Source organism: Polypterus senegalus, chromosome 7 (assembly GCF_016835505.1).
Source record: "Polypterus senegalus isolate Bchr_013 chromosome 7, ASM1683550v1, whole genome shotgun sequence".
Classification (NCBI taxonomy): Eukaryota; Metazoa; Chordata; class Cladistia; order Polypteriformes; family Polypteridae; genus Polypterus; species Polypterus senegalus.
The window spans coordinates 106,669,534-106,692,050 of NC_053160.1; the positions used below are offsets into that span (position 1 = coordinate 106,669,534).

A 22,517-nucleotide genomic window follows, 5' to 3' on the forward strand; every position below is an offset into this window, starting at 1 on the left:
ATCAGTATTGGCAGTCCAGTCCAATTTGTCATCCAGCTGCACTCCCAGATATTTATAGGTATGCACCCTCTGCACACAGTCACTTCTGATGATCACAGGGTCCATGAGGGGCCTGGGCCTCCTAAAATCCACCACCAGCTCCTTGGTCTTGCTGGTGTTAAGGTGTAAGTGGTTTGAGTCGCAGAAATGCCATCTGTTTTATCAATAGCATTGAAATAAATTGTGTACTCCCAACAAAACAGGACTAACACCTCATAAAATATTAATAGAAGGGCCAGTAAATGAGCCAGCATCTTCTCCTTTACTGGATCCATACGTAACTTTCAGCAATTACAAATTAACTATTACAATATTACCTAATATTGAGTAAAGCTATTAAGTCTTTATACCTGCAGGTAAAAATTCTCTTCCTACCAAACTGGAGAGAACAGCACTTGAGCTTGAACCTGAAAACTGGGCTGCAATAAAGGTCTTCAAACAAAGGAATTGTCTGAGAAACAAGCAATATCAGATACATCTAAAACCACACTAAAACTTTAAGGGAAAACAAATGGGTCTATACATCTCACTGCTGAATGGTTTGATTTCTAGAAAGAGGAATCAAGCAATTAATCAATTGACTACTGAATCTCTGTTTGTTGAAACATACACAAGTTCCAGTTAAAGGAATCATAGGTTGCTAATCCAAAAAATCAAACTAAAAGTTTAAGGTGTTATGTATTGGTACTCTGACAACAAAAAAAATTATCCTTGTGGGACCCAAATTGTAGAAGGCATCTGTCTGAACTGGATCAAGAGTTTTAGACATTAATATCCTTTTCTTTGGGGTATTTGACCCAAGACCTGACTATTGCATCATATTAAATCCCCAGTATAGAAAGAATTGTCATCATAAAATAATATCTAATAAGATCTATTTTTCTGCAACATCATTTTTTAGAGTTATATAGGGGGAAAAGTTAATTATCTGCATCCACAACAAGGCAACTGAACATAAGCAACATGTAATCATTGAGTATTTGTAACTGTTGTTTTAATGGAAATAGTACATGATTAATCTGAATTGAATTTGTTTTGAATTTAACCTGTACAACAATGGGGATATTTTTACAGTATTAAAATAGCAAATAGTTTAGAACAGCTCTGACAATCATGCTCAATGTATAAAACTGCAAAATCACACTTGATTCATCTAACTTTGACACTCTGGTGATCGCATGGACCCCCTAATACCCCTTTGACAACTGATCTTGATTTACTAAGGGCGATCACCTTGCCCACCCACTCAGACAATCACACTAAATTCATAGTGGGGGTCACAGACACACTGGCATGTAAAAAACTGGGTTGTGACACCACAAAGTTTTGAAAACACTGGTTTAGAAAATGTGATAAGCATAATATGGTCAGAACCAAGTCCATGCACCATCAACCTGCTATAATTAATCAATATCTAAAAGATGACAACTGTAATATTTACTACTACATTGGTGACTATCACCACATTACCACTTACAACATTACCAGTTACAGTCAGTCCAATTTAACCATCATTGGATGTTGATTTTTAATAACAGAACATATTGTATAGGGATCAACATTAAGAGAATTTTTTCAGCCATGAGGAATGATACTAAACTTAAGGGATGTGTTTTGGAAATAAGGACAGTTAGGACAAAGTGTCTAAATCCATTAGTATATAACTGTCTAAATCCATTAGTATAGACAGAAATACAGTTTAATAACTACTGGTGGAAATACAGTATAAATAAACAATATTGTGGCTTCCTGGGCCTACGTTATACAGAAAACCTTATTATTATTTCGGCTGCTCCCGTTAGGGGTTGCCACAGCGGATAATCTGTATCCATATCTTTCTGTCTTCTTTATCTTGCTCTGTCACACCCATCACCTGCATGTTCTCTCTCACCACATCCATAAATCTTGTCTTAGGCCTTCCTCTTTTCCTCTTGCCTGGCAGCTCTATCTTTCACATTATTTTCCCAATATACCAGCATCTCTACTCTGCACATGTCTAAACCAACGTTATCTTAACTCTCTGACTTTGTCTCCCAACCGTCCAACCTGAGCCGACCCTCTAATGTACTCATTTCTAATCCTGTCCACCCTTGTCACACCCGATGCAAATCTTAGCATCTTTAACTCTGCCACCTCCTGCTCTATCTCTTGCTTTCTGGTCAGTTCCAACGTCTCCAACCCATACAAAAAAGCTGGTCTCACTACTGTCCTGTTGATCTTCCCTTTCATTCTTGCTGATACCCATCTTGTCACAAATTACTCCTGACACTCTTCTCCACCCATTCCACGTTTTTTCACCTCTCTTTCCACAATCCCTGTTACTCTGTACTGTTGATCCCAAGTATTTAAACTCATCCACCTTCGCCAACTCTACTCCCTGCATCCTCACCATTCCACTGACCTTCCTCTCATTCACACACATTATGTCTTGTTCCTACTGTCCTACTGACCTTCACTCCTCTCCTCTCAAAAACATATCTCTACCACTTCAGGGTCTCCTCATCCTGCTCCCTACTCTTACCGCAGATCACAATGTCATCAGCAAACATCATTGCCCAAGGGGACTCTGGTCTAAACTCATCTGTCAACCTGTCCGTCACCACTGCAAATAAGGAAGGGCTCAGAGCCGATCCCTGATGTAATTCCACCTCCACATTGCATGCATCCGTCACTCCTACCACAGACCTCACCACTGTCACACTTGCCTCATACATATCCTGTACTACTCTTACGTACTTCCTCTGCCACTTCTGACTTCCTCATACAATACCACAACTCCTCTCAAGGCACCCTGTCATAAGCTTTCTCCAGGTCCACAAAGACACAATGCAACTCCTTCTGGCCTTCTCTATATTTCTCCATCAACACCCTCAGAGCAAACACTGCATAGCCAAATAAATTAATAAATGGGCACAATAGAGATGGAGTGTATTATGCAAAGAGTGACTGAGTATGATCATGCTCTACTTTTTTGAAGTTTGAAATATTAGTTCCTATTTGTTCAATGAGCAGTTGGTGACTTAATCTACTATTAACAAAGGAATATTTTATTTACCCACAAATCAATATTTTTGTACTGGAACTGTCTGAAAAAGCTCAGCATGTATTTGAAGGGGCAAGCAATATCCTATTTTAATATAGAAAGAAATATTAAAACAAAAGGTAAAACAAAATAATCAATCATATCTCCAAGCTTAGTTTTGAATATTCTTATGCTATGTCACCCAAAACAGATTTTTAAAATGTAATGTTAATTTTTCAAACAGATTTTAATTTGTTAACCACAACAAAAACTGAGAAACTGCCACTTAAGTCAGGCAATCCTTATATCAATCAAGGTTAAAAGGTCAATAAAATGCTATCAAATGAAATAAATAAGCATTAAGTGTTTTAAACACAGAAAGAGAAAGAAAAGCAATATATTCAAGGACTGTGATAGGATGCTGTATTCTGAATTTAACAAAAATATGTTTTATCTAATGATTTTTAGCACCTTGACATACCATAACTCTGGGCAATTTGCATAAATGAGTTGGACAAAACTATAAACCTGAAATTTCAGGACATGTTAGCTTGCTGCAAAGTGTAAAAGCTGCAGGATTTCAGCAAGAATCTAACTGATCTCTCTATTATAAAAAAAAAATCCTGGAGAGAAACACAAGGGTGTTGAGACGTGCCCTTCATGTTAAGATCATGGAAGACATTTAAAAGAAACTGTGAGATGAAAGAGATTGGCCACAGAACATCTCGCAGGGACATTAAACATGAGACTTTTGCCAAGAGACTGATCCAGGACCGTCACGCGATGATGTAGAACATGAGATTCTTGCAAGACACGACCTACTTACAATTAATATCAAATAGGCCAAGGGGCAGCAAAACATTCAGTCTTCTAAAGGATTTGAGCACACACTGATCCAAGAATCTCAGCGCATATAAAGCGTATAAGGACAGTACGCTATAAATGAAACGTCAACGACTAAGCGAAGAAGAAAGCAGCGCAGAGAAAAGAGACTCAAAAGCATTGGAGAGAAAAATGACCAGGAAAGAAAAAGAAGGCAAATTCAGAACTTCATAAAGACATTCAAAAATGTTGGCGCTAAGCACATGCAGTGCAGGTTAGAGATTATGAAAGCAGTGGAATTCGTAAGGCTCAAAAAAAAAAAAAAAAATCTTGGCGCAATACACATGTGGAGAAAGTTAAAGGATATGAAAGTAGGAAAATTAGTAGTAAAGTACTAAAAACAAAGAAAGTAAAGATCGCAGTAGCGCAAACAAACAAACTGCCTCATTTAACTATGCACCTGTCTAACTTTGGTTTTGCACAATAATCACTGCGCTATTGCACCTTAACAATTAATTCTACTTTATTCACATAATTTTACTTATTTATTATGTTCTACTATACTCTTATCTTTCAATCTATGACTTTTTGTTAATCTAACTGATATTCTTCTAACTTTGCACAGTTTTTGATAAGCGGATCACGATGCATTTCACTGCATGTTGTCCTGTATAAACTATGCATGTGACAAATAAAGAATATTGAATCTTGAGAATTTCAAAAACGGAGTTTACCGCACATGCATTTATTGATTACTTTGTAAAAAAAATTATTAACTGCTGATGATGTTGATCGTTTTGTCTGTGCTGAAATTCCAAACAGAGAAACCTATCCTTAATTATGGTACAAAGTCAGTAAACACATGTCTCACTGACCTCATTAAAAAGATTCAGCATATTGGGACTCACAAGATTCCAAATATTGTTTTTACAGAAGTTCTGAAATAAAAGTGAAACAAATGAAATAGCACAAATTCAAAGAAAAAAAAAATCTTAAAAGTATGTATCCGGAAAACCAAACACGGGGGTTGGCAAGCGAAGCCCCCTAGTTTCAAATAAATAAATTTAAATACTAAAATTTTTATGTCTCTCAAAACTGGAAAGAGAGAAAAACAAGGTCGTAAGACAATGTGTGAGTCTCAATGTCTCTGGAGCAAGCCTGTGTTTCAGTCCCCCGATGACTGAATTCCCCACTATCATAGCTACTCAATTTCTGGGGACTGTTGCTGAGGTGCCCTGTTGGGACTCGTCATGTCTACCTTCCACCTCAGAGTTCACGTTCAGCTCTACAAGAACCTGAAAATGGCTTGACACTTCCAATTCTAAGGTTGATGATCCCAGACAGTGTGGAACCATTAACTTGTGCCTGGGTTAGACTGTGACCCACCTATCTCTATCTGTCTGGTCAGGAGTCTCCTACCATGCTATCTGAGGGGTGTACACCATCTTCATAAAAGAAAACATGTATTAGGCCCACCACGTTACGACTACAAAGCAGGCCAGTCACATTCTTCAGTTCACTCTTAATATTCCAACTGACAACTGTCATTCTAAAGTGCACAAAATAAACTGTATACTACTGTAATCCACACTGGTATCAGTTATATATTGAAAAATTTCCAGTTGTTTTAAGAAATAAACAGAAAAAAACAAATCAGAAAAAAAACTAAACAAAAAAAGATCAATACCTATAATACATGCCCCCACCAGATGAGGCAGAAAACTTCATATAGCCAAAGAAAGCTAATCACACTAGCTATACACTGTTTTCTTTGCTATTGTTACTCCATAACAAGACATAAATAAATGCACCAACTACAGATAACTATAGGAAAAGAATTTACAGTAATTAGCACATATAACAAAGCCATGGCCATTTATACCTTACTGTGCAAAGATAAATACTTTGAGAGCTGGTAGGTCTCATTATTAATCATAATATCAATTAAAACTATATCCAACAAATTGCAAAGTAAGACAGATAGAATTGTATTTGTCCCCTGGGGAAATGTGGCTTTTTACAAAAGCTCAACAGATATATACACACCCACACACTTTTCTGAACACACACCTGAATGACCTGTCCATGTCACAGTATGGCATTATGTAGATGATTGCTGTTGCTATAAAGGAGCCCCAGCAGCATTTTTTGTTACACTTGTGCTAAATAATCAATTGGCTGAAAGTACTTGGTGTGTCATATAGAGAAAGTGCAGCATTGTTCATAATACAGGGGTGCGGAAATCCAACCCCGACTTGTCCGACACGGGTAAATTGACCGTCGGACAAGCGTGTTTTCTGGTTTCAGTTGTCCGCGGACAAGTGCAATTTTTCTGGAGAAAAAAGAATTAAATGTGCAGTGCAGGGCACATTTTTACCACTACTTTCAAATTTTAAACATTTGGGTACGTACTTCGTGCGGAAACAGTTTACTTAGGCATGTTCTTCATGTCTCAAATTGGTATTCAATATTGTTTACAAAATGACGGCTGATTTTTTCAAAGGGGAAGCACTCTTGTGGTCTTACATAAGTATTTTACCCTACTATTTACATGCTTGGAGATGCGTTCATTTTCTTATGCCGACATTACGATGTAATTTGATGATTTTTCATTATAATCGATAACTTTTATATATTAAAAATTAATTTTTTCTACATAAAAATGCGGTCATTTCACCTACAATGCAATTGTTTGCCACATAAAGCTTGTTAGGCATTTGATCCTTTATGAAATTTGCGATTTTGCGTAGGTTGTAATATATTGAGGAGTTAAGAAATTTATTGTGTGACATCAATTTTGATGAGCTGTGTATAGATCGTTTTTGATTAGAGAATTTTTCATATAAAACAAGTTGGTTTCACGCTGTCAGTTTTTTAAAAATAAAGAAAACAAACATTCTGACGGTTTCCAAATGTTATGAAATATCAATAAAAATCTTCACTTAGACGCGATTATTTTTTTTCCCGACAACATCGGTAATATTCTTTGGAAATGTAACCTCTTGCTGAATTTCGATTACGTCATTAGGAATTACCTGCGTAACCCATAATGCACTGCGGTAAGCACGTTGTTCTCGCTATATGCGTGTTGTTGAAATTGAAGTAAGTAGCATCACGGATGAGAAATGGATCATTTCTTGATTAAAACTGGCAGAATAGGCCTTGAAAAACCTAAGGAAGCATAGTAAGGCCACTGTGAAAAAAATACGGACACAGTGAAGACAAAAAAATGTAAATGTCGAGATTAAAGTCGACATGTTGACTTTATTCTCGTAGTTTATTTTGTCAGTTGAATGTCGCAAACTAAATTTCATCTTAAAATGAATGTTTCATTTACTAGATTTTCTCAAACCCCGTCATAAATTAATGTAGCACATTACATGCTTTATATTAAGTGTTCCCCGACGTAGTTGTTAATCTCTGCACGCTTCTTAAACTGACTTTCTTTTGCAGTGAGAGGCGCCGGCAGTAATCGCCGCACATTGACTTCATGATATTCCTGCTCAATGAACATTCAGAATACTAAGATAAATACTTGATATCTTTTTCACGATGAAATGCATTAAAGCATGTATTAGACATGGGTGGCGTGACTCCCTTGCATTAAGGGGTTCTCAGGTCTACGTTCAGTGTAGAGAAGTTTATGGCAGGTGTGACGAGGCTCCAAAAAACTGGATACTGTATTTGAATGGGTATCGCACAGGTTTAACTGAAATATTGTGTAAATGTTGGGTTTGTGATCTGGAGGTAGGAGATACGAACGAAGAATTCAATGGATGTTTTTCTGAGCAGGCTTTTTCTTTATTGCATGTTTGCTGTGTCTACCGTACGTACTAAACCCCCAGTTCCTAGCCTTTGTCTTTCTCCATATAACAATCACCACACGATAAACTTCTTTGTGAAATTAAAACTAGTTATAAACCTAGACCTCAGTTTTCAGAACTTTAAAAACAATTTTCGTTATACATGTTTAATTATGCCATCCATTCAGAGGTCTAAGCTTATAACTAGTTTTAATTTCACAAATACGTTTATCGTGTGGTGATTGGTTATGTGCAGAAAGAAAAAGGATAGGAACTGGGGGTTTAGTACGTCAGATAGAGACATGAGTCTAAAAGTAAGAAAAAAGTTGGTTCAATTGAAAAAGCGTTTTCTAAAGCTGAATGCTCGAAGGGTTGAGCGTTATGCTAGGCTGTTCAATACTGCTTCTTTAGAAGAGTTTGACCCTTGACCAGCTGTGGAATTCTGGCCGTCACCTGGCAACAGGCACATCACTCATAAAAAACCTGAAAAGTCATCAGCATCCACTTCTGCAGGACCATCAGTCCAGGAACCATGCAGTTCAGCTCAAGCAGAAATGAACAGTATTCAGCCCATGCTGTCTGAGATGGTAAACATTCTTGGGGGAGAAGATGAATCAGGACAGTGTTCTGTTATGTAACTGTAATATATATAAAAAGAACTAGTGTAGCTATAATGAAGGCATTGTTTATTAGCCAGTTAAAATAAGGGGATCTTTTATATAATGTTCTAGAGCAAGGTGGCAAAATACTACTCCCTGAAAGAACTTTTTTCAGTTTTAAAATGGAAGGCAGTTTTGGTATCAATAAAAGAGATCAGAAAAAATAAACTATTTTTCACTTTTGTTATTTGTTTATGGGCAAGTGAATTTAACTGGCGGACAAGTGGATTTTCTAAGTTTTGATTTTGATTTCCACACCCCTGTAATAGCAGTCATGTTTGTTTTAATTCTCTCCTTCACTTCTTCTCTACATAACTGTGAATGCCCTTTAAATTAGATTTTTGTTTTGGTGGGTCTCTCTTGAAGTAATGTTACTGACCCAGCACACCACAGCATAGAAAAATCACACTGGTCATGGAATGGAATATGCGAAGATCATCATTACCCACATTAAAGTAACACAGTCTCCTAAGAAAAAGCAGCCTGCTCTGCCCTTTCTTGTGTAGTTCCTATGTGTTAAGAAGCTAGTCAAACCTGTCATTGATAGTACTTGTAAAACTGTACCACCTCTACATCCACTTCTAAAATACTGACCAGACATAGAGGCTCTTTGGTGTGGTGAAAATCAATAATCAGTTTCTTGGCTTTGATGATGTTAAATTGCAGACAATTATTTCTGTACCAAGAAACAAACTTCACTACTTGATTCCTTATACTCTGTATCATCCCCTTATAAATATACCTCATAAGCACAGAATATCTGAGAATGTCTGTAAGAGATATGATCTGGTGTTATATGTATAGTCCGAGGTGTACAGAATAAAAAGAAAAGAGACAGGACTGTGATACTACAGTGTTGCTCATATCCATATCAGAGACATAGTCTGTGAGCATTAGAAACTGTAATCTGACAGAAAGATAGTCCATTTTCTAGGACCCCATAAGCTCATCTGCCTACATGTCTCTGAGCATACCCCTTAAAAGAGATGGCTGGATATTATTGAAGGCATTGGATGAAGGAGGAAAAAAATGTACAAATCATCAAGCTCATTATTAGGAACGTTCTGGCCAAGTTGCCAAGAACTACACACAGTATACAGCAATGTTGGTGAACTGAAATAATAGGTTCAGCCACTGGGGTGTAATTCATGCTTGAACACCCCAAATATATTTTATGACAGTTCCAATTAATTGATTAATCCCCCAACCATCTGGAAATTAATTCCTGGCTACACCCCAGATTACCATGCTAAACATCTGGTAGAATGGTGCATGGCATTTGAGAGAAAACAGGAATACGATCTCTCTCTATTTGCTGATATCTGAAAAAAAACATGTCTTCACTGGCAGGGTAGAAAGATACAATATGCATAATGAACAAACAGAAGAAAAAAAGGTTTGAATTGATTTATTAAAATGACATATGAATTGTTATAGCACTTATAAAGTCTGTTCATCTTTTGGTTTTGCCTGATGCCAACTAACTGGTCTGCCTTTAACAGCAACAGGCATTTTCCAGTCTATTCCTACCCGCTGCTGCTGCATCTTTACTATCACTTTAAAAATTTACTAAAGTAACCCACGAATTATCCTACATTTGTTGCTAGTACAGAAAATGTAACAGTGTGTTGCAAGTTTCAACGTTTTTACTGTGGTGTTTTTAAATTTTCTATTTTTTGATGCGCTTTAAATTTACACCTAGAGATCAGGCTTACTTACTTGTACATTTCTTACATGCTTCTTTTATTAGTTTTTCGATATTGGTATTTGGAATGCCTACAATTTTTCATTACTTAATTTGCCTTGCTTCTCATCAGGTACTTATTTTAAACTGCTACTTTCATCAAAAGTTTGGTTACCAGGGGCCTCATGCATAACGGCGTGCATAGAATTCACACTAAAACATGCTGTACGGACAAAAGTAAGCCAACTTCCACACGTGAAAAGTAATGCTCGTGAACGCACCTAACAGCCGACCCCGACTTTTCCCAGAATTTTGCATATTTTAATATGCAAATCAATATAAACAGCCCTTTCCCTTCAGTGTACAGTTAAAAGACAATGGAAAAAGCATGTGAAATAAGAATTTCAGTGAATGCAAAGTTGCACGGAAATACATACTATTTGTTGGCTTAACTAATGGTATAAACAACAAAAGGAAGACGACCATGTGATCCAGTGTGTGGAGACACTTTAAAGTTCAAGTTCCGAAAGTAGTATAGTGCCCGAAATAAAATAGAAGTGGTCAGATATCCAAGTCGTTGTAAAAAGGTGAGTTGTTGACCACTGTCTGAGTCTCATACGGAAGTGTATTAGGGTACAGAGAAAAGTAAAAAATAGGGACACAATGAAAAAAGGTCAAACGTCCAATTTAATAACAAAATAAACTGCAAAATTGAAGTAGAACATTGCAAACTTAATTTTAAAATCAATGTTTAATTTAATAGAGCTTCTCAGATCCCATTGTAACTAAAGTGACATGCTAAATGCTTTGTATTCTATGTGTTCTTCTATGTACTATATGTGTGTAAATCACAAAGTGCTTCTTAAACGGGCTTTTCCTTCGCCAACAGGGCACAGAATACATTATATTAATGATATTACAACCCTGTGAACAATTTAAATACTAAGATGTAGAGCTGATATCATTTTCATGATATTCATTTAGCTTTGTAATAAATGTAAGTTTAGAACACAGATTCTTCAAAACTTTTAAGGAACATTGAAATATCTTCATTCTGCATATTTAATTATTCCTTCCATCTATCCATCCAAGGTCGCGCCAGTTCCAGCAAGTATACAGCTCGAGGCAGGAACAATCCCTGAACGGGGTGCCAGCTCATCATTACCGCTGAGCCACCACGCCTTCACATGTTTAATTATTAACAATATACATTATTTCAATGAAGTTAAACATTATTCTGCAAAATGTAATATACATACTTTACAGCATTTTATCTTAAAATGATTTCAACAGCTCCATGAAGATAGCGCTTGGAAATCGGCCATCAACTTAGAAGCCAGTCGTCATCATATGTAAATACGCCCTTTCTTCTATTGAATTGAATTGCTTTATTGTTATCGTATGGTACAGTAAGATTCAATATGCAAATCCTCCATAAATGTATTTTCCTATAAAATGATAAAATAACAGTAAGAAGAAGAAAACAATAAAAAATATATAATATGAAAGCATGTACATATAGTGCAGTTAATGAAATGGTTCATAAAGTGGCTCAGGTTGTGCAATATTTCAACTGTAGTGCAAGTTTTCAGTGAGGTAATTGTAGTTATAAGTACAAACAGTTCTACCAGGAGCACTTGATGGAATGATTGAGTGCGTTTAGAGCTCTTGGGATGACTCTGAAGCGTTTGTGCTGTATGGGAGATTTTCAAATTGACTGTGCGCATGGCTGTGGCACCAAGTGCTAGATGCTGTATCCCGATAATCCACTTTCTGATCTGCTGCTGTAGGGCTGTGATTCCACACTCAGATTCAGTGGGTTAAAATACTCTGAGTGGTGCACTAAAAGTAACAACACTAAAGCAGCTATGGTATTTGGAATAGTCTGGCCATTCCGTGGACCATTATATTGTTACAGATTGATTACAATCAGTTGCCTTAAACTGATAAATGATATGTGGTTAATTTCAGTGTATTTGATAAAGCCATGTCTGGGATGTCAATTTAAAAAATAAAGTTAAAACCTCAGAGAAACAGTAGCACTGCTTTGATGCTGGGTGCCACCAGTTTGCAAATCCAAGGCAAAAACATACATATGCAAAGGTTTGAGCTGACGTGAGAATGTGAGAGGCTTTACGCCATGTTTAGTTTTTATAAACCACAATGTGAGCATGGAAACAGGCAAACGCAACATTTTTGTGCGTACACACCATTTATACAGGAGGCCCCATTTCTATTAAAGGGAACTAGGTTTTCTCTCCTCTCACCAGTCCTCAAGAAATTAACAAAAAGAGCTTGGTGTAATACTAGTGAGAACTGTGTGTCTAAAATACTCTCCAGTTATTATAGAGTCCTTTCCCTGTTCAGTGTTACCATTATCACCATGGCAACTACTTCTTGCTTAGCAATCTATCTCAAATATCATAAAATGATATGAAGAGCTTGGTCTGTATTAGACTGGCTTGAAAGAAAGAATCATTAAAAAATGAATAAAAGAAACCTTTAATGGGCATTACTTAAAAAGAATCAATTTAATGTTTATTTGGAAATTGCTAGAATAAACAATAGTGATTTCGCTAGGAGTAAGAGTTCAGACATAATCAAAATTAAAAAAATTACAAAAATACTATCAATACAGGTAGTCCCCAAGTTGCGGACATCCGACCTATGACTTATGAATGGGGCTGCAGCTACGATGCATGCACCTCAGCAACTGGTGCTCCGTCATCTTCGGCCTGGGGATGCTGCAAGTGGTAGCTGGACGGAGGCTGGAGAGGGGGCGATTTTGCTGCTAGCACAGTGTGATGTCCCTCGGGTGGCTCCCAGCAGCAAACGCTAACCCGTTGTCCATAGTCACCAGGGCCACAGCTATTGCTCGTGTGCAGGACGGAGGCTTGATGGTGTGGTTCGCTGCCCACCCACCAAGCCGCCGCAGCTACTTGTCCTGACTGGACGCAGACTGCATGGAGCGGAGGGGGATGTTTCACTGCCCGACAAACCACACAAAGCTGCCCCATTCGTTATTGGTAGTTGGCTGGTAATGCTGCAAGCGGTGACCTGGTTGTGGCTGAATGGAGGCCACGGATGGTGAACGGGGCAGCAGGGGGTAACATTGCAGTGTGCATTGGGTGGCTGCCTGTTGAATGGGGGGCGGTGGTGGGTGATTTACTACCCGCCTTTAGCCACACCCTGTTCGTTCTCAGTGGGTGGATCCTGTAGGCAGCATACTGTAGTGAAGGTGACTGTGTGGTGGACGGGTGGTGAACCCCCTCGCCGCCCCCATTCATTCTCAATAGCAAGCCTGCTTGAACTTTTATGCACATAGCAGGAAGTTGTCTCTTGTCAGTACATCAGACGTGTTGACAATGGGTGCCTTCCTGCTGTGATAGCGTGTACAGTGCTGTACAGAAGAACTCATCTTAACCTTTTGTATTCACTCTTCAAGAATGTCTCAAACACAAATCTGATGCAAGTGCTGGTGATACAGTAAAGAAGAGAAAAACAATCACCATTGAAAATAAAGTAGAAATAATAAAAAGGTCAGAGAGAGGTGAAACTCCATCATTCATTGGCAGAGCACTTGGTTACAGTCGGTCAACAATAGCATTTATTAAAATAATGTACCTGTTCTGACTTACATACAAATTCAACTTAAGTACAAACCTACAGTACCTATCTTGTAAGTAACTCGGGAACTGCCTGTACATTGAATCTTGATTGTTGCAATATAGAAAAAGTTGAAATTTTGTCAAAGATTAACTTTTCAGTAGGGCATTTGTCACTAGTACATGGCCAAAGCAAAACTGGAACAGCTGAAGATTACAAAGATTATTGGTTCTGAGTTGTCCACTCAAATTTTTAACCTAAACCCCATTGAAAATTTGTGGGGGAAAAAAAAAATTTAAAAGGACTGTCCTAGGAACATAAAGATGCTGTAGTAAATCTACCAAATCAATAAGTATTGGCAAATCATTTCAAACCATTCAGACATCTTCCCTAAATGACTTAAAACAGCAAAAGTGTTTTAACCAAATGTACATGGTCTGAATATAGTGTCCTCTATATCCCACGGTTTAAAGGTATTGAATAAAAAAAAAACATTCAAAAAATGTAATTAACCATTTACCTGCCTGGCTGAACATTGCTGAAGTGTATCCAGCATGAATTATCCAGCTATCCACTTATTTCCATCATCTGCTCCAGCGGCTAAGCCAGCCTCCTTCTAACTGCTAGTCATGGTACAGCATCTTGTGATGTAAATAATTTTCACACTTGCAGTATTGCTATATATATACAGTGGTACCTCGGTATACGTCTGCTTTGGAATAAGTCCAACTTGGTATACGTCCTGTTTGGACACAAAAAATTTTGCTTGGTATACGACCTTTGTTTGAAATACAACTCGCGTGCTAACCTTGTTTACCTCTCTCGAGACAAAGCCACGACTGCCCACAAGCGTCAGTGCGCCAGTTGCTAGCATTCAGTGAACAACCCGCTATAACTCTCTGTGAACTTTCACGTGTGTGATATAGCGGGTCCACAGCTCCTGTCAAAGTCCAGCTTTAAAATAAATAATCACCGTGCTCGCAGCTTGGTGAGGGGGCGTGGTGGTTATGTGGCTGAAGGTTGTCAGGGCGATTAGCGATGTGGGCGTTTCTCACCAAAGTGCACTTGTGAGGGACCGTCCGCATTCATGATTGTTCCTGGGGCTGCTTATCTTGATAAACAGAAGCGCGAGTCAGCTAGAAGGGGAGTAAAAAGAAAAAAAGGACAGGAGGTTGAGTGAGTGAGAGAGAGAGGGCTGCTTATCTTGATAAACAGAAGGCCGAGTTGGCTTGAAGGGGAGTAAAAAGAAAGAATGAACGCAAGAGAGAGAGAGAGCGAGCGGGAGCGCTCATGGATGAAGTGGCTGAAGCAGGCAGAGTGAAGGTCAGCTGCAAGTAGGGCAACTCCCCAGTTGGGAAGCAGGCACCGGGCTTCTTCTTGTTTGTTTTTTTTAAAGAATGCTTCCTGCTTTTAACTTCGTTGTTTTTAAGAAGACTTTTTTCTATTGTTTTTAACCTCCACATTTCACTTCTGATTTTATGGATTATTTATTGGAACTTTGGAGACTGCAATTTAATTTCAACATCTTGTTTTGTTAATTGTTTTAATAAAAGCACTTGTGAGGCACATTACCGACGGTGTAGGATTCAAGGGCTCCCCGGCAGCAGATGGGAGCATACAGCAAACCTGCATCATCACAACGTGATTTTGTGTTTTTTTCATGTAAATTTGAATTCATTGTTGAAAAGTAGGAAGGTGGCATGCGTATCCGGGATATGGCTGTTGCATACTGTTTGCAGAGAACGACGGTATCTACGATTGTGAAAAACAAAGATGTTATTAAAAAGTAAAGTGAGGTAAAATGTTCATTTATTTCATCTAATTGCTTTTGTATTTATGTATTTTAGTATTAAGCAGTGTTTAAATTATTTTATATAACCCCATCAATGTATAATATGCCATAGCAATAGGATTTTTTTTTTCATGGGAACAGATTAATCATTTTCCCATTATTTCTTATGGGAAAAATTTGTTTGGTATACGTCCTGTTTGGTATAAGTCAAAGGGTCTGGAACGGATTAAGGACGTATACCGAGGTTCCACTGTATATTATTTTTATTTTGCTTAATATGGCTCCAAAGTGAACATGCAGTGATGCTAGCAGACCTCAAACAAATTCCCTGTCCAGCCGTTACAATGGTAGATGAGCTGGTTGATTATTATAATACATCTTTGAGCAGTGCGTTTGACCTCCATGCGTCTATCAGGACACGTGAAGTTATGTTTGTACGCTCTGCTCCCTGGTATACACCAGAACTACGCCAAATCAGGATGGCAGGACGTGCTTTGGAGCGCAAATATAGGAAAACTGGACTCACTGTCCATAAGCTTGCATTTCGTGACCATCAAAAGGCCTATTCCAAGTCCCTAAAAGATGCGCAAGGTCAATTTTATTCAAATCAGATAAATAAAAATATAGGAAACTCAAAGCAGAAGTTTGCTACAATAAACCAACTTATGGAACCACAGCAGCCATCTTTCTCAACGCCAGTTACTAAGGAGCATTGTAACAGCTTTATTGACTTTTTTAGATCAAAAATCTATAACATTCGCTCCTTAATGCCTGGACCATATGCTCCGCCTATGCCTGCTTCAAATCCATCAACTGGGAATATGCCATCTTTCACACATTTCACGGAGGTTTCCAGCAGCTACACTGGTGGAATTGTGCAAGGAATGAAACCATCATCCTGCACATTGGATCCTATTCCGACAGTTCTGCTTAAGTCATTTATCCCCATTGTCAGTCCAACTATTACAAAGTTAGTCAATCTCTCACTACAAACAGGCCATATACCACCATCTCTCAAAGCAGCTGTCATTCTCCCATTGCTGAAGAAGCCCTCATTAGATCCTGAGGTTCTTGCTAACTACAGGCCCATCTCAAACCTGACGTTTTTGTCAAAGATTATAGAAAAGACAGTTGCCTTTCAACTCCAGAGTCATCTTACATGTAATAATCTGTTTGAAAAGTTCCAGTCAGGTTTTCGTTCAGCCCACAGAACGGAAACAGCACTGCTCAGGGTGACAAAATATCTACTGATGGCAGCTGATGCAGGCTCACCATCCCTGCTTATTCTTCTGGACTTGTCAGCGGCCTTCGATACAGTCGATCATTCCATCCTCCTGGATCGTCTTCATCACACTGCTGGACTCTCGGGAACTGCATTACGGTGGTTCCAGTCCTACCTGTCTGGCAGGACTGAACAGGTGTCGTTGGGAGATTTCTCCTCCAGACTGTCCACCGTCTTATGTGGGGCCCCGCATGGGTCAGTTCTTGGTCCTATCCTTTTCAATATCTATAGGTTACCTCTTGGGCATGTCATTGCCAGACACGGACTATCTTTTCATTGTTATGCCGACGACACGCAGCTCTACATTAAAACTGCCCTAAATCCTTCAGAGGCCACATTACACCTTACTACATGCCTGGAGGAGATAAAGGCTTGGATGAACAGCAATTTTCTACAGCTGAATAGCAATAAAACTGAGGGACTCCTTGTTGGCACCCCCCACCAGATTCGTTCTTTTCCAATACTCCAGTTCACTTTTGACAGCCAGGTCATTACTCTTTCTTCCATGGTCACTAATCTGGGGGTTCGGTTTGATCCACAGTTGACCTTTAGTGACCACATAAAACATGTGTGTAAGGCATCGTTTTACCATCTACGAAAAATTTCCAAACCCCGCCCCCTCTTAACCCTCCCAGATGTAGAGAAACTTGTCCATGCCTTTATCTCTTCAAGGCTGGACTACTGCAATGGACTTTTTGTGGGTATTCATACCAAGGAATTACAAAAGCTTCAATATATCCAAAACAGTGCTGCAAGAATCCTACTAAGAGTAAGGAAATTCAAACATATTACTCCCATCCTCAAATCACTTCATTGGCTCCCTGTTTCCTCCCGGATTGAGTACAAAATTCTTCTATTAACCCATAAATGTATCTATGGCCAGGCACCTTCTTACCTTCAAGATTTGATTCACTTACAAACTTCCAATCGGATCCTCAGATCATTTGGCAGCATGCAGCTTCAGACTCCCCTTACTAAGCTCCGTACTATGGGGGTCGAGCTTTTGCTCTGCTGCCCCACAGCTCTGGAATCAGCTCCCTGTTGAACTGAGAACTACACAAAATCTAGACACTTTTAAAGCAAATTTGAAGACTTTTTTATTTAGGAAAGCATATAACTGCTGAGATTGTAAATTTAATCTAGTCTTTTAAACTTTTCAACTTTGTAGTTATTGCTCTTGTTGTAGCACTTTGAGATTTTGTCAATGAAAAGCGTTATAAATAAAATCTATTATTATTATAAACATACATACATACATATACACACATATATATATATATATATATATATATATATATACACACATATATATATATATACATAAACACTGTATATAGCAAAATCCCCGCGCTTCGCAGCGACGAAGAACTGCTTTTAAATTTTTATTAAGAAGAAAAGAAAACCTTTTTAAACTGAGGGAAAATATACCAATAACTATCTGTTAAGTATCTCTTTGTATACCACGTTGTCAGTTCAGCAGTCTGGTTGTAATATGACCAAGCTGTGCACTGAGATTACTTTTGAGAATGCAACGTATAGTTTTGTCCAGGAGGAAAGCAATGTTGCCTCAAATCAATGGCAACCTTTTGTAGGGTGTGTCCTCTGAGACTAATTAATGATTAATTGTCATCGCGGAAATTTGAGGCATTTCAATTGAAATGGGAGATCAGAGGGTATAACAGTGATGCCAGGAATACATTCAGAGTGTGGTGCTCTGCTGTTTTTTTTTGTGTAGCTGCCTTCATACAGCTTCTCCGCTGCTTTATAAACGAACGCCATATAACGCCATCGTTTCTCCTTGCTACGCGGTTCTGTACTGTTTTATTGTTTGTTTATTACGATTCTTATAGTTATTGTGTAGCTATTGGAGACTTACTTTACTGTTCAGGTACCCATTTCCTTTATTTAATCCGCGACTAGTACATTATTTTTTGTTTGTTTAATACGATTATAGATATTTATTGATTCCCTTCTTTAGCTGACTGCCTGCTCATATAAGACGATCCGCTGTTTTTTTGTGAAACAGCCTTTACACAGCTTCTCCGTTGTTTTATAAACGAACGACACATAAAGCCATCACCTTGTCAATTGTGTAATGCATTTTTTGAACAGGTTTGATGCATGGAAGTGTTCACTCGTACTGCGTTCAGTCAGTTCACATGAGCTGCTCTCGCGTGTGATGTTGCGATGTCCACGGCTTTATTTAATGTTAGCTAAGACCCGGCACTTAAAAGTTTCTGGCTGCACCGGTTGTAATATGACGAAGCTGCGCGAGCTCACTCTTGAGAATGCAACGTATAGTTGTCCAGGAGAAAAGCAATCTTGCCTGAAATCAATGGCATCGTTTTGTAGGGTCTGTCCCAGGGACTTATTACTTGTCATCGCGCAGCAGAGCCTTACTGGAAATTGGAGGCATCTGAATTGAAAGGGGAGATCAGAGGGTATAAAGGGGATACGAGGAAGACATTGAGTGTGGAGAAACTCTAGAGACAGCGTGTGTATTAACTTGTGGATTTTTCTGCATTTTGTGGCAGCGTGACAAAGTAGCTTCCGCAAGACCGCGTTAGCTGTGGAGCTCAACTCGGAGCATATTCTTTTCCTACCTTGTCAATTGTGTAATCCGTTTTTTGAACAGGTCTGATGCATGGAAATGATCATTCGTACTGCGTTCAGTCAGTTCACATGAGCTGCTCTCTTGTGTGATGTTGCGATGTCCATGGCTTTATTTAATGTTAGCTAAGACCCGGCACTTAAAAGTTTCTCGCTACAGCAATTTTAACTCCGTTACAAAGTGATCCAAAGTCTCGTTTATACCTCTTGTCTTCTCATTAAACTTGTATGCGAATAAAGTATTCTGCGTTTTTCTTCAGCGCTCTTTGGGAGCTCTTCCTTGTTTTTTACGTACTGCGGCCACAGTCAGTTCACGTGATTACGTGGGAGGCGTGATGATGTCATAGATGTGCATAAGCTTCTGCTTCTTCCTTTTGGCTCTTTGCTGGAGTAGATGGAATACCACTGACCTTCTTGAAACAAAAACGGCAAGTGCACTTATATTTTAAAAAAAGAAGCCCAAGCACCTCTACCACTTTCGTGACATGTGGAATTCTCTCCTCTTTCTAATATACTGTACTTAAGTTTATGTACTGGAATAATTAAATAACATTAAAATAAAATACAAAATAGGACTGTTTCACAAATCAGGATTTGTACATTATATCTAAAATCTGCTTTGCAGCTATGGCTTTATTCATTTTGGAAGATAATGCACTGGAACATCAATGGCCTCCTTTCTTTAAAATTTTTGTCTCAGAGAAACATTAGCCTGACTTCTTGCAGTAAAACTTTTTTTCAGCCATAGTGACAGAATTTGTTCTATACTCTTCACTACAAAAATTATTATTGTAATTAAAAATACCAAGACTGATGAATAAAAAATATTTTCCCAAATTGTGTTATGAAAAAAAATTACATTTTTTGTTTATCCTTTATTTTAGGGCAAAACTATAAAAAACTAATTAAGACATTAAACAAGGTACAGTATCATAACCTCTTGAAACCTGCATTTTCATATTATTCAGTTCAGTTCACTCACCGTGTTCTGGCCATAACATTGTTCTTCTTTGGTTGCTGATTAACTGGGCTTCCAATATTTCCATTTTTAAGAGATCCTTTTCTTGCTAATTCTCGCTGTTTCTCTGTAATCACAAAACATGCAAAAGTGGCATTCAAGCAAAAAACTTGCTTATGGATGCAGGAGCCAGTTGAGCTCAAGACAGCTGACAATTACTGATATGCATGGCTGTTTTTAACAATGTTGTTCTCTTTGAAGGTATCACAAGGAGCAGAAGGAATTGTTACTTTTATCATCCCCTTTACAGGCATTCATCAGTTGGTTTATTATTGTCTCCTTAAGTTTGGAAACAGTGTGCAAGTTATTGTGCAAATAATTTGGACTTGGTATTTGTACCTATTACATTGCAGTACTGCAGAAAGCAATTGAGTTTAAATTGTAATTTCTCAATAGAATTGATCTACAATCATGGCCGAAATTATCAGCACTTCTGGAATTTTCCCAGAAAATGCACCATTTCTCCCAGAAAATTGTTGCAATTACAACTGTTTTGGTATATGCATTTATTTCCTTAATGTGCATTGGAACAACACAAAAAAACAGAGGAAAAAAAGCCAAATCTGACATCATGTCACACAGAACTCCAAAAATGGGCTGGACAAAATTATTGGAACATTTTCAAAATTCTGGGTAAATTGTTTTATTTCAAGCATATGATGCTTGTTTGAACTCACTTGTGGCAAGAAACAGGTGCTGGCAATATAGCAATCACACCTGAAGCCAGTTAAAATGGAGAAAAGTTGACTCAACCTTTCTGTTGTGTGCCTGAGTGTGCCACACTAAGCATGGAGAACAGAAAGAAGAGCAGAGAATTGTCTGAGGGCTTGAGAACAAAAATTGTGGAAAAATATCAAGTCCATCTCCAGAGATCTTCATGTTCCTTTGTCCACTGTGTGCAACATAATCAAGAAGTTCACAACACATGGTACTGTAGCCAATCTCCCTGGCCATGGACGGAAGAGAAAAATTGGTAAGACTGAAACGAAGGATAGTCCGAATGGTGAATAAACAGCCCCAATCAACTTCAAAACATATTCAAGCTGTTCTGCAAACGCAGGGTGCAACAGTGTCAGCTCAAACTATCCATCGACATCTGAACGAAATGAAACGCTATGGCAGGAGAGCCAGGAGGACCCTACTGCTGACAAAGAAATATAAAAAAGCCAGACTGGAGTTTACCAAAATGTACTTGAGGAAGCCAAAATCATTCGGGGCGAACTTCTTGTGGACAGATGAGACCAAGGTAGAGCTTTTTGGTAAAGCTCATCATTCTACTGTTTACAGAAAACAGAATGAGGCCTACAAAGAAAATAACACAGTACCTACAGTCAAACATGGTGGAGGTTCTAAGATGTTTTGGGGATGTTTTGCTGCCTCTGGCACTGGATGCCTTTACTGTGTGCAAGGCATCATGAAATCTGAAGACTACCAGAAGATACTGGGGCGCAATGTAGGGCCTAGTGTCAGAAAGCTGGGTCTACGTCAGAGGTCGTGGGTGTCCCAGCAGGACAGTGACCCCAAACATACCTCTAAAAGCAGCCAGAAATGGCTGAAGACAAAGCGCTGGAGAGTTCTGAAGTGGCCAGCAATGATACCGGATCTAAATCCGACTGAACACTTATGGAGAGATCTCAAAATTGCTGTTGGGAGAAGGCACCCTTCAAATTTGAGAGACCTTGAGCAGTTTGCAAAAGAAGAGTGGTCGGAAATTCCAGTTGAGAAGTGTAACAAGCTTGCTGATGGTTATAGGAAGCACTTGATTTCAGTTATTTTTTCCAAAGGGCGTGCAACCAAATATTAAGTTGAGGGTGCCAATAATTTTGTCCAGTCTGGTTTTTGAGATTATGTGTCAGTTTTGGCTTTTTTTCTCTGTTTTTTTGTGTTGTTCCAATGCACATAAAGGAAATAAACATGTGTATACTAAAACATTTGTAATTGCAACAATTTTCTGGGAGAAATGGTGCATTTTCTGGGAAAATTCCAGGGGTGCCGATAATTTCGCCCATGACTGTAAATATATGTTTATTATAGAATAAGACTTCAAAGTATGACTCTAGAACTCCCTACATATTAAGCAGAAATAGTTTTTAATATTCTTGGGGTGAAATAAAAGAAATGTTTTTTATTAAGGAGCGGCCTTACAAGTCCGGAGAAACCTCCAGGAACCAACGATCGCT

The 22,517-nt window shown here is 38.4% G+C and overlaps 1 protein-coding gene across 3 annotated transcripts in view; it reads right to left on the reverse strand.

Moving 5' to 3' along the window:
• The window catches only part of LOC120532773 (protein FAM219A), a 115,092-nt gene that overhangs the window by 46,632 nt on the left and 45,943 nt on the right, over positions 1 to 22,517 (reverse strand). For all 3 annotated transcript variants that reach the window (XM_039759144.1, XM_039759145.1, XM_039759143.1), the window contains exon 3: positions 20,302 to 20,404. In XM_039759144.1, the coding sequence (XP_039615078.1) occupies positions 20,302 to 20,404 (103 nt within the window). The remainder of the gene's footprint in view (positions 1 to 20,301; positions 20,405 to 22,517) is intronic.